Below are 13542 nucleotides of genomic sequence, written 5' to 3' on the forward strand. Positions count from 1 at the left end.
CTGAATAGGTGACATAACCTACTAGACAAGTACCGATGTATCTTATTTCAGGCTTGCAGGGGAATGTGGACGAACTTTGGGTTCAGAAACATGTCAATATTTCTGGAAACCTGTGAGTTGAATTAACTGATAGTATACTCTGACTCTGGCCTACTTTAGATTGGCGGATGCTCTTACAACTGATTCTCTACAATTTGAAAAGTTACCATACAATTAGTGGGATTTAAATAACAGGCCGCAAGAAAAGAGAATTTTGCAATAGATACTAGTAGTTTGTTATGTAACCACATGTGCTACGGCTGCAAAAAACACATTATGTTCATGGAAATGGTATGTTCGATGTTTCTAGGCGACTTGCATGAAGCGAAACGACCACAGTATTCAAGAAAAGACATGTTTTCTGCATAAACTACTTTATCTTGTTAACACAGCTCCCGGGTAGTCACACTGAGTCTGAGTTCTGTATTCATCGGTAGTAGCAGTGACAGTAAACCTTGGTTCTGCATTCACCCAGGCCAGTGTTGTGAACTTGTGAGATAGTATTTCAATGGGCCATGATCGCATGGTTTGCAGTCCACCTCTATCGAACCATTATCTCCCCAATAGTTTCTGGCAACAATCAGATCCAAAAAGCATGTTCACGCTTAATGCCCCAGCACAAAAGACGAGCGGCGAGGAGAATATCAAGGCCGTGAGATGTAATAACCAGTCCGTCGGACCTGTCTTGAATTTACGTGCTGCAGAGCGGACCAATTACACGGATATGCACTATGGCTGATTTGACCGCAACACGCCCCAATATCGATTCCGAAATGATCGCGTTAAGATTGGCCCCAGAAATCTTGAATAACCGGCATCAAGCCGACAGTAGCATAGATTAGTCGCCATACAATGCCCGCATTCTCGGCTACTGACGTTACATGACTTGTAGTCCAATGGGACCTGTATGTATTTAGCTACAGGCGTAGTTACTAGTGGCTGTAGACCCAAATTAAGTCATGATAGATTAGCATGCATTTCCTTCACTGACAAAAACATTGGTAAAAAAATTAGACTACATCTCTCCTCATAGAAGTCAAATGTATAACACTGTGCATTTCCTCTAACTTTATATCCAGGTTGCTGCTCTCCCCGGAGCTTCCGTTTCGCCTAAGCGCGTACCCAGGGTAGCAGTCCCGCCGGGGAGCGAGCCTTCTCTCCCGCTGAATTGCCTCGCGGATCTCCACGTAGGCGTGACCCCTGTGAGACGTCACTACGCAATGCAGGCATACCAGTAACTCGCACGGCCCGCACAGGAACAGGTGTACCTGCCGTTTGTTCTCAGACCGAGACGTCGGTGGTGTTGCGTCGGTAGCCTTGCAGTTCTGCCCCGTAAGCTCGGACACCTGCAGCAGCTCGTGTTCGCTCGCCGCGTCAGATATGACCCTGTGCGTGTGGGAGCAGTCCTTGCAGAGGTAATGTTCGCAGCCCTTACAGTACGCAGTGGCCGTGGCCTCCTTACATTGACACAGTCCACAGCAGGCCCTGTCCGCGTCCCCAAGCATAGCTGTTCGAGTCGACACCACTTTCTGAAGTTTCCTCAGAAAGTGACTATCCTCGAAGTCCCGAACACCCCTCCCCGGTAGCCTGGCCTCCTGTCGACACGAAGGACAGGACAGACGCGTACGCCTCCGACCCTCCTTGGCAGAATCCAAGACGTTCTCCAGACACTTCCGACAGAAGCAGTGTGTGCACGGAAGCTTCTTCGGCTCGTCGTACTCCTCAAGACACACGCTACACACCAGGAAACGTTCCGTGATCTCTTCTAGCAGTTCCTTCGCCATGTTGCCGGTGACATGTCCCGCACCTCTCTGTACACACAGGCACTCACTCACACGCATTTGGGAGACTGGTCACGTGGTGCTACCCAAATTATCCACGATTGCCCCCGCGGCTATTGGTTTCCCCAGAACTATTATTAGTGCTTCTTCCTAGTGTCATCTGCTGCTTTCACGCTTCAATAGCATCACGTCACCCGGTATCCTTCAAGAGACCCATTTGCAGTAATTTACTCCCGGCCGGAAAATACGACGTTGCCCCTTGGAATAATGTGGGGCACCGGAGATGATTTCTTTTTATATCCGCCGTGTCCCCAAATTTCATGTGGTGTTCAATGATTCATAACATAGCATGCACACTCTGCTAGTCGTCGACTGTACTGGAACCAGACGACACATTTCAATCTTATAATGTTTATTTTGTGGCCTCCTTCGCAGACCACTGAGTAGGTTGCGCAGACTTTTCGGAGCGCCGACGTTATTGTTCGGAGGGGAAGCGCTGACTCGTGATTATTTTCATCATGGGCTAGGTTCTCTAATGCCAGGAGAGGGAGTTTCCGCGCGCTAATTATCTCCAAAGCGCTCCCTCCAAGAATAAGCGCTGTAACTCCAAGAAGTCTGCGAAGGAGGTTATATTTGTTCAGTACTTCTCCGCCAAGATACATATGCATGGGGTCATGCAGGCCACCTTCCAGCAATTGGGATTACATTTTAGCATTCCGAGTGCCCAGCTTTTCCGTTTCAGTGTTTGCAGAACAAACGCAGGAGTACAGGCTGAGAGAGAGCTCTGTGTTCTGACAGCTGACTTTCTTCAGGCCGGATTTCACCGTTAACCAAACAGCACTGCGGCAGCTTTCTTGATCGATTCGATTTAAATTCCAATTTCGCCCTTCCGTACCCAACCGTCACGACGTACGGTCGGATATCCTGATAAACATTGATCTTTGCAATTTGAGGAGGGAAAATTGTATTCCTTTGAGCTAAATGAAAAGAAATAAAATCATTTGATACTTCTTTATTGATTTTCTTTACTTTACGATGGAATTGAAGCTGCTGTTATGTATCTCAATTTGGCCAGTTCACGTCAAATCATAAGTTACACGCTATGTTCTATGCATGCAATTTCGACCATTCGATTGCTTTGTAAACGATTTATAAGTTTTAGACTTGATTAACGATTTATGTGCGACAGGCACGAAGAAGCAATGTGATGGCGCCATGAGTCTGTCTCCAGCACAATCTCTGCGCCAAGGGAATATTCATCGTATTTATCTAGATTCTTATTTCATCTAAAAACGTCTAATGAAAATCATATCAATGAGTTTTGATCCAGCTTGATCTATTAACCCCCAATGCCCTTAATTTACGAGACAGCGATTGCGCTGCGACCTCACTACAACCTAAATTCGATTTGTCTTACCCTTTATTTCAAATTACATCATACTGTAAACCTTTTACTGAAAATACAACTAAACACACAAAGCATACAAATCTTTATTTTTGAAATTCATAGATTGATCTGTCAATTCTGCAACGCAGCGAGGTCAACTCCCTAGTGGAATGTAAGGGTGTGAGGATGGGTACTTCATATCAATATTTATGTAAAGTATAGTGCTGTTCATCTCAGTCAAGGACAAATCAACATCCACATTTGTGTAGGATAGCGTGAAATAACAGCGGTGTCAGAAAACGTACCACCTTCTAAAAATTGCACTGGGGTCTCATTAACTCATGATCATTCAGCCCACATTGTTCCTGTATGCGCTACGCGGAAACGGATAGTAGAACTCTGCAGAAGAAAAGGGTGAGGAATTGTCCAGGAGAGTCAGTCCGGGTTGGTGGAGGTTATGTATAAGGGTTACATAACCTCCACCAGGCCTTCCTCCGGGGGTGCGGGGATCGTCAGTCCACGCTTTAAGAGGAAGATGTTACCCTAGGCCTATGATTTCCAAACTGCCCTGGAATATAATGCTCTCCATGTGGCCAGAGTAGTTAGCCTGGTAAAGGCTACAACTGGGGTATTGGTAGATCAACTTTGGAGGCTGGCGTAGGGAACACTGAACGAAGATTTACTACAAAATGCCAGTTTCTAGGCGTCTTATTGATCAAAGCAACGGCAATCAGATATTCCTGGTCCTTCGTGAAGCTGCAGTGCCGGTGGTTTTACGGTCTATAAGGCCTCCTTTGCATGCAATATGGAGTTCTGGCAGTTATGCAGACTTCAGATTGATGATGATGAATAGTCACGAAATTCCAGTCACGGGTTGCTCGAGTATAAAACTGTTCGTCCGTCGGAAAACTACTAGTACTCCAAACTTGAGATGGGTCACCGCGAATGGGCAAAACAGCTCAACGTGAAGTCATGCTCCGTGGCTTCGGCATGTAGGCATGGCAAAATAGATAGGTTCGTTAAACCCCGGGTCAGCAGAAATTCTCAATCACAGGGAAACTAATCAATAGTATAATGCAAGCTATGTCAGCGAACATTGATTTTGCAAAAGTGAGTGGAGACATATGTTCAAACTATCCGTCTTCAAATGTTTTCTTGGAAGTGTGCGGTGTTACCATGAAAAATCAGACAATAACTTTAAACTTCGAAGCAGACAAATGGTTATCACCATATAGTAAGACGCAGTCTTATATAACGCACGCTGTTCCCACTTTCTGATAATATACTGCAGATAACTATACTGTACATACTATGTTCTACATCGCCTTAGTGATCACAGGAACAAGAAATTGCCCAACTCTATGTCATTAAGTGTGATTACTACATACATCGTTCCTAGAACACGGGCAACGGGCCAAAGAGAGAAATAGAGAGAGGAAGATCATTACATCTTCATTACGCCAAATAAAATAGGCTTTCAGTGTACATTAACTTGACGCAGGCCTAGGGGTACTTACTTACCGGAATAAGACATTCCGGCATCATTCAATGATAGCGCACTTCATTAATCGACATAAGGAATTCGATGAGTCCTTTTAAGAGATTCTACCGAAGACGACAATAAAAGAGATGCGTATTTCTTTCACATTATTTACCGATGGATCTATTATACTCTTATACAGAATCTACATGATATATGGAGGAAGATAATACCTTCACCTTCAATATTCTTTTTGATATAAATAATTGCACAGGCGGGGGTAAAAAAATCACAATGGTACCTAAGAGGAGACCACGTGCCATAAATATGGATTGCAATACCTGCAAGCCTTAATAAAATAAGGTACTAACCATAAACAACAATGAGGTTGGGGGGATCTGTGTTCGTCAAACGTGATGCTATTTCATTGGTAGTCTTCTGGTATATTTCCTGCTCTACTTATGAGACTATAGACATTTCTCAGACATATATATATCATTGACTGCGATGCGCTAGGTGTGTTCTGTATAGTTATTTTTATCATCCATCAAACTGGCCTACTTTAAGGACATGTTTCATTTCAAGAGAGGTTATGGTTCATATTTCCCACTCGCAAAAGCTACAGACCAAGCAAATTACAGACGCACCTTTCCTTTCCCGCCACCACAAAGCGGACAGGAAACCAGACATGACAAAGATAATAAATACGAACAGCGATGACTCGGCGTGAACTTTTTACCTTGAGAGGTAGACAGTATATAACTAGGAGATTAGTATTCGGTTCCTGTAACTAGCTGTAACATTTTCCTTTTGGTGATCTCATTACTGGGAATACTTGTAGCCCGTAAGAGGTGATAAGTGGTTCAGTGCCTCTCACATTGTCGTCTCATCTGTACCCATAGCGTTCTCCACAGAGGACGCGTTGTCAATGAAAATACATGGAAGTTTTTGTTTTTCATTTGCTTTAAAACGTATGGGTTTATAGCATGGAGGTTTACCTGTGTTAACAAAAACTGTATTTCTGCTAGCATCACCCAATGTATATATCTCCCAAATTGTCGGCAATTTCATCTTTCACTGCAAACAGAAAAGAAATCAGACCCAATCGTTCAGTAGCAACACTAGATGACGACTTTCATTTTGCTTTACGTTTATTTCATTACTACATTTTATACCTTATATCAATTGTTATCATTATTGTATTCCCGTGTATAGTTGCAATTAGCATTCAGGCGCGAATTTGCAATAATGTTATTATCTACCAATTATAAACAGTAGGTAAACATTAAGTAAACAATGTTATTATTGGAGTCTGGGTTCAAGTTTAAATCATTCTTGTTTGTTTGGTAAAATTAAGTCCTTTGTTCATACGTACAAGTTTTGTTTTCAATGGTTCAGAACCCACCGTGCACTCAGAAACAGCTGTGAGACATGGACTGCTTGAGTTCCATATAGTCTCTACCAGACTGGCTATGTTGGCCATAATAGGGTGAATAATTTGCCAGGGGAGTTTTGCTACCAGAGAAGTTGGTCTTCGGAGGGGAAACATGTGAATCTAAGCGTGGACTGACTCCCCTGGCCAATTTCCCGACTTATTTGGAGATCCCCGCACCACCGTAGGAAGGCCTGGTGGAGGCTAGGTTCCATGACTCATGATCAGTCGTACTACTGGCAGATTATGTATATCACTGCACGATTGAACTACACACAGTCAAAGTAATTTTCCAAGCAGATGCTTGGCACAAATCGTTGCATCTTTCTGCCGTGTGTATTTTTGTTGAGAGGCCCTGCCGCCGCTTTCTCTGTGTTTTCCAGACCCTCCAACATTTGCGGTGAAATTATGGAGATAAGGGCTGGTTTAAGTAGCATGCTTGAAAAGTCATTCACGTTAAGGTCGTTAACAGCTGTGTACACATGGGCCCTGGGCAAGGGTTGGCCACTTCTTGACTTACATGTAGTGTCATCACATGAGGTAGATCTTACATTTTTCAAATCTTTTTAGGCGTTCAAAAATGTGAAAAATAAATCACATTTGGGCAGCATGTGGAAAATAGTTTATCAACCGTTAGCCCTTCCTATATTTACCGCAAAATAAGTTGCAATGTAATAAAAAAGTGCACCTAGGTTGTAAAAAATCCAATCCGAAAACCCTTATTTTTCAAACCCTTGCACCAAGTCTGGGACTCTGGAGGATGCCAAGAATGCCTTTAAGTGGCTTTTGTTGGTGCACACAATTTACGATGGGAAACTTCTTGTGGTGATCAAATGGGGTAACGTAGTTCCAAGGGATCAACTGGGATTCCGCGCCATCTGGAGTGTATATCCTAGCTACGCCGGCAGTCTTACATGTACATGTACGCGTACTTTAGATGTGAAGGAAATGTCCCATAATTTACAAGTAGCAGAACCCTCTGCAACACATGATACTTGATAGTGAAGCTCTCAGAGAGTCGTGAGTGCACAAATATATCAATGTGAGTACTTGCTCGGCATAGCAATTTGGTAGCGTTTTACTAACTATTGAATGTGCGACCATAAATATACATATACTTTATTCGTACGTGAAAAATATTCCGAAAGAGTTCAAAGAGTTGCAGATTGTAAGTATATACACGAAACGTAACGTTACGTATTCGGCCATTGCGTTGTACAGTAATTGACTTTCAGAGTCAGATCACGCGTACATATCTGAAGGAGAACCCGGTGGGATGTCTTTATTGATTGACTCTTAATTCTACTGCGTCTCGAGAGGGCCAGGACACTTTCTTTAAGATGCCTCCTGCGCCAGGAGGATAAAGACAGAACACTCCGAGCAATTGCCTTAAAACAAGTGTGGTATGGCAGCTGGGGTAAATACCCTTATATTGCGTCCTGATACAAAAATGTCAGTACTTCTTCTTGATCTTGATCTTGATTGGGTACTGGACAACGCCCCTCAGTTGGGGCAAAGCGTCCAGGGGGAGTGCTGCGCCTTAATGTTCCCTGAGGCGTTGGAGAACTGCCTCCTTGAACTTTGGAGCGTCTGTGATCTCCGTGACCTCGTACGGTAGAGAGTTCCAATCTCTCACGGTTTGTGGGAAGAAGGAATGTTTGTAGCAGTCTTTGTGAAAAGGTAGAGCCTTGTAAGAATTTGGGTTTGAGTGTCGCGATTGGCGCGGTACAGGCTTTAGATGAGTTTCGACCGGTAGGGCTACTTTGTGGTGTCTTGCTTTCTGTAGAATTGTTAGTCTATTTGCTGTCCTTCTGTTGCGTAAAGTGTCCCACCCCAAATCAGAGACAAGTTTGGTGACACTATCATGACTATGATACGAATTTGTGACAAATCTAGCCGCTCTTTTTTGAACGGACTCTAACTTAGCAATGTGCTCTTTGTGGTATGGATCCCAGGCAGCGCTGGAATACTCTAAATGCGGTCTAACAAGGGATGTATATGCATTTGTTTTGACTGATTTGGGGCAGTTATAAAGATTGCGTCTCACAAAGCCTAACGTCTTGTTAGCCTTGGAAGCACTGTACTGTATGTGTTGTGACCAAGAGAGCTGGTTGTTGAGTGTGACTCCTAAGTATTTGTGGTTGTTAGTCTCGGCTAGAACATGACTTCCTAATTTGTAGTCGTAGAGTTTAGGTTTACGTTTGTGGGTATAACGCATAACAAAACATTTGTCCGGGTGTAATTTCATCTGCCATGTGTTTTGCCATGTATCTAATGTATTGATGTCCTCTTGTAAGAGGGTGTGATCTCTGTCACTGTTTATCTCCCTGTAAATGACGCAGTCATCCGCAAAGAGACGGATGTTAGAGTTGAGGTTGTCGGCTAAGTCGTTAATGTACACTAAGAACAGTAGTGGTCCGAGCACAGTGCCCTGGGGCACTCCAGAGACTACCTCTGCCCACTCTGAGTGCTCTCCCCCAACTACCACTCTTTGTTTACGATTTTTGAGGAAATTAGAAATCCAGTGGAGAACCTTACCCCTAATACCATAATTTTGGAGTTTTAGGAGTAAGCGATCATGAGGTACTTTGTCAAAAGCTTTTGCGAAGTCGGTTATAATCATATCTGTTTGCGACCTGGTATCTAAAGAATGGGCTAAGTCAGTTGTAGTTAAAATAAGTTGGGTTTCACATGAACGCTTTTTCCTAAACCCATGCTGCTTGTCAGATAATATAGAGTATTTGTCAAAATGATCCATCATCTGTGATTGCACTATGTGCTCCATAACCTTACTACAAACACATGTAAGAGAAACAGGACGATAATTTGCAGGATCAGTCCTGTCCCCCTTTTTAAAGATGGGAGAGATATTGGCATGTAGCCATGGGGAAGGGATTTGGCCAGTTTCAAGTGATTTCTGACAAATAATAGTCAGAGCAGGGGCTAACTCAGCAGCTGCTAGTTTGAGGATCCTTGTTGGTAGGCCGTCTGGTCCACTTGCTTTGTGTGGATTCAGATCTTTTAGGAGTTTGGTGACTCCGTTTACATTGATGGAAAAGTCAGGCATAGTGGGGATAGAACTACGGGGGAGGCGGGGCATGTGTTCATCCTCTCGTGTAAAGACAGAGCTGAATTGGTTGTTAAGGATGTTAGCTTTGTTTCTGTTATCTGTTTCTAGCTTTCCTTTCTGCTTAAGACTAGGGATCCCAGTTGTATCCTGTTTTAAGTGTTTGATGTGCGACCAAAACTTCTTGGGGGAATCAGAACATATAGAATTGACATATTTACGGTAGTTTTGTCTGGTAGTCTTTTTTGCTCGTTTGCGAATAGTGCGGAATTTAGTCAAGTTCTCGGTTGTTGGGTTTTTACGATAAGAGTTGTAGGCTCGCTGTTTTTTCTTATGTATTTTCCTAACCTTGTTGTTAATCCAAGGTGAAAAATTATTATTGTTAATAGTTTTGGATGGGACATATTTGTCCATCACTATCTTGATTTTGTCCACAAATTCATTATAAAGCTCTTCTGTTGTGCAATTGTCAATGTTCCGTTTAGCTAAATTATTACTGTAATCCTGTAGCTCAGTTCTTATGGCGGTTTCATCAGCTTTTTTCCAAAGTGAAACACGCCTGGGGCTTTGTTTGATTTTCTTAGGTTTAACATTAACAGTAATAACTGGGATGCCATCATGGTCCCCTATACCTGGGATCAGAGAACAAGTTTCAACAAGTGATGAATTATTAGTTAAGAAAAGATCAAGGGTGTTATTGAGACGGGTTGGTTGATCCACAACCTGTTCGAGCCCAAAGTCATGTGTTAACTCTAAAAAATGTTTAGAAAGTGCACTATAGGGAGCGCTTGGGCTCACACTTAAGTTGTTCCAGTCTATACCAGGGAAATTGAGATCCCCCCCTAGCCATACTTGGCCACCTTGTGGTTTAATCTTGTTTAATGAGGCTCTCAGTTTATCTACAAAGTCAATGTCTTTTGCATAAGTATGCGATCTGTAACAAGAACCAATTGTAATCGGTTTGGCTCCTTGGATCTCCAAGGTTGCCCATACCGTTTCACACTCAGTGTCTAGATCTAATCTATGTGTAACTATCAAGTCGTTCTTGTAGGCAAGGAGAACACCCCCTCCCTTTCTCCCCAGTTCTCTGTCTTTCCTTATGACGGTATAGTCTGGGGGGAAAAGTTCACTACTGCCAACTGAGTCATTTAGATGTGTTTCTGAGCCTAGTATAATATCTGGAGAATGCTGGTCTAAGCATGCTGCTAGATCAGCAGTTTTGTTGCGTATGCCCTGGAAATTTATAACACATGTTTTTAATTTCTGTTTGGGGGGGCCCTTTGCGTCTACTTGGCTTGGCTTTAGCCTTAAGAGGCGATGAAGCGGCCAAGGGTGACTTGGCAATTCCCGGGTTTGACGGGTTGTTATGATTCCCAGAAGAGTTGGTTTGTGAATGTATCGAAGACAAACTTTCGAAACTGTTAGACAGCTCGAAGTCACTATTATTAAAGAGTGAACTTTCACTCTTTAATAATAGTGACTTCGAGCTGTCTAACAGTAGCTATTGTGTTCCGCCAGAACATTCACAAACCAACTCTTCTTGCAATTCCTGCCCTGATGGGAATCATAACAACCCGTCAAACCCGGGAATTGCCAAGTCCCACTTGGCAGCTTTGCCACACAAGAGACAAGGAAATTTGGGTTTGTAGGGGCCTGGATTTGGATGAACGTCCCCTGACTGTGTTAACATAACAAGGAGGGCTATAGATACAGAAATTGACTTGAGTGGGTTTCTAGGTGAGTTGGGTCTGTCTTTCTGGTGTTTGTGGAAACTCAGTAAGTTTAGTATGCCAGGAGTAAACTTAAAGTCAGAGTTTGGGGCCATGAGCAAGTTGGGGTTTGCTGGACCCTCCCTGTTTACATGGACTAACAGTTGGTTTGAGAGGGAGTAGAGTCCCACTATTATTACTAACAAGTTTAATACATTTGACCACATCATTGTTGCTTGTTCACGAAATATAATACTTGTTCCCAAAATACAATACTGTCTTAGATTATTTACTACTTGGCGGTGTGGTCAGGAGTTTGCTGGAAGTATGTCGCTAGTGCATGTGCGCACTTGTACCTATCGTGACGGTATAAGTGAAAAAACGGATTTGTAATATCTTAACAACCTGAAATTTACTAATTCTACAATTCAATTTTGTCCCTACCGGTCTACCGCTGCAGTCTTACCTTTGCCGCTCGCGACACATACAAATTACAGGCTCATATTTTAGCCGTAGCGGGTACGACTGGAGAAAACAAGATGGCTACCGCTAGGGGAGGTGGTCACGCGACCGTGGTCGCCCTCCCCCTTAGGTACTTGCGTGACTTTCGGTGCTTGTTGCTTCAAAACTGGGTTCCTGAGAGTGGAATTTTCGCTCAAATTCCGTTCCTGGGTGTTCTTGGGATCCTCCGGTGATGGTGTAGAGGACTTGCTCCTTGTAGTTTTGCCCGCGGCGAGAGTTTTAGGTGGTAAAGAACCCCCGTATCGCGGAAAGGTGTTCACACACCGCGCATGCGCACTCCCAATTACTTACATTTCGTGTCGTGAAACCACTAAGTATTAATTATGAACGTTATCGAAAGACTTCTGTTTGTATTGTCACCATTGAGCAGAACGGTGGTGGAAAGGGGACGTTTCCAGTTGTTACCTCTATATTTTGATATCTGTGATGTAGCCTGTGGATTTCCAACATTTTTGTATACAAGTAGCGTGTTTCTTCAGATGACCTCTGACCTCCGAAATTGTTCACAAAGTATTCTGGTGTATAATAGTGCAATTATAATGAATTCTTGTAACACAACCCAAATAGATTGTAGTCTGATTTTAAATTATCTTGTTAGATATGTTGTAGAGTTTTGATAAATGCTAGTGATAACGTTGTACTGCCATTCCTGTGTATTTGTCTGGCCTAACTTGTAAACTCCGATGTCAGCAACGCTGCCTGAGAGTCTGACAGGCGTAATGTACTTTGTCACATTTGCTATTAAATCGTTTCCACGTTGTATTTCGCGTCCTATCATTCAGATAGGCTTCCACAAAGTGCAAAACGCACTTTGTTGGTAGGTTTTGTTGAGTTCACAATAAGTGACCGCCTTGACGAGACTGGGTTTGCTCATTTTTGTCAGGAGACGAGCTGCTAAAATGCTCCTCTGTGTGAGCTTGATATCTTCCCCTTGTGTGTTATTACAAAACATGTCCAGAGACACCTGATGACGTCACAACAAGGGGCCGCCGTAACTACTCAGGTTTTCCGTCAAACCGCTCTTCTAAAGAAGCTTGGTATCCTTCCGTTGTGTAAATATGCTGCTGTCTTAATGAAATAAGCCATACTCTGATAACTGTGTTAAGTTCAAGTTCGACGAATGAGACATAAATCTACAACAGCATAATACACAATGAAGTACTTGCTATCTCACAACGCAGAACTGGATCCTTAAGCACGGTCTTGGGCCTTGGGTTTAGTCGAACGGGAAAGTATGTACAGAAAATCAATGAGCACGTAAGTTTAAGATGAAACCCTTAAAAATATAGCGGATGAGAGTGAGCTGTAAAACGCTAGAGGGGCTGAGTGATTAGAAGCTTGAGACACTTTAGATGTACCAGGCCCATAACTTCAAACATTTCTATCTTTATAACTGTGTCTACCCACAGAAACACGTTTAAAAGTTCAAAGTAGTGGGCAGGTCCTCAGATGGCGTGGCTTGTTAATGCACACCAATAAACTTTTGATCGTAAAATACACTTAAGCTAAGGCATCGAACGCAGCCAAGGTTTCTCCCTTTGAACACTTCACCGTCGATCGAAAGTGCGCCCTTGGACGAAAATAGGGGCATGTAATCCGCATGAAGGGACACCACACACCGATCGTAACCCTTGTAGTAGCGCCCATTTACTGATCTCTGTGGAAAGCCAAGGCCTCGTACTATCGTAACATTAGTAGTTTGTTGTAAATGTTTCATCGTTACAAATGGACTCTCTATATAATGTCCTTGTCCTTGATTAAGGTCTTGGTCGACTGACTGTTTGGCTGGGTTGTTAGGCCAGCTGAGACTAAATCGAGAAATCACAGGTTCGTTTCCTGACATCGCTGGCTAGACGTTCTAACTGTGTCCTTGAGAAAGGCACTTGACCCTTTTGTCCTCACTCAACCCAGGTCTACAAATAGGTACCTCAGTAACCTGACTTCAGTTGGAAAGGTAAAAGGCGTTGGAAAGGAAATGAATGGTCTCCGCCTTCCAATATCGTGCCTTACACACAATAGATGAACGAACAAGTCGCTGCCCCGGCGACCTTAAAAAGCCTATCGGGCAACCTTTACTCAAGGAAAGCGCCTTGCTTTACCTTTACCATTGCCTGTCAGTTTTGGG

General features: G+C 43.3%; 1 protein-coding gene across 1 annotated transcript; it reads right to left on the reverse strand.

Annotated features, from left to right (window-relative positions):
* Positions 1-1049: 1049 nt before the first annotated feature.
* On the reverse strand, positions 1050-1823 carry LOC118416181 (E3 ubiquitin-protein ligase TRIM56-like). Its single transcript, XM_035821261.1, has one exon. It carries the CDS (start codon positions 1821-1823, stop codon positions 1050-1052), a length of 774 nt encoding a protein of 257 aa, XP_035677154.1.
* Between the last annotated feature and the right edge of the window lie 11719 nt (positions 1824-13542).

Source organism: Branchiostoma floridae, chromosome 5, assembly GCF_000003815.2.
Source record: "Branchiostoma floridae strain S238N-H82 chromosome 5, Bfl_VNyyK, whole genome shotgun sequence".
NCBI lineage: Eukaryota > Metazoa > Chordata > Leptocardii > Amphioxiformes > Branchiostomatidae > Branchiostoma > Branchiostoma floridae.

What these genes read in the sequence shown, in the direction of transcription:
- LOC118416181 (XM_035821261.1), bottom strand. Translation starts at nt 1,823, where the DNA reads ATGGCGAAGGAACTGCTAGAAGAGATCACGGAACGTTTCCTGGTGTGT.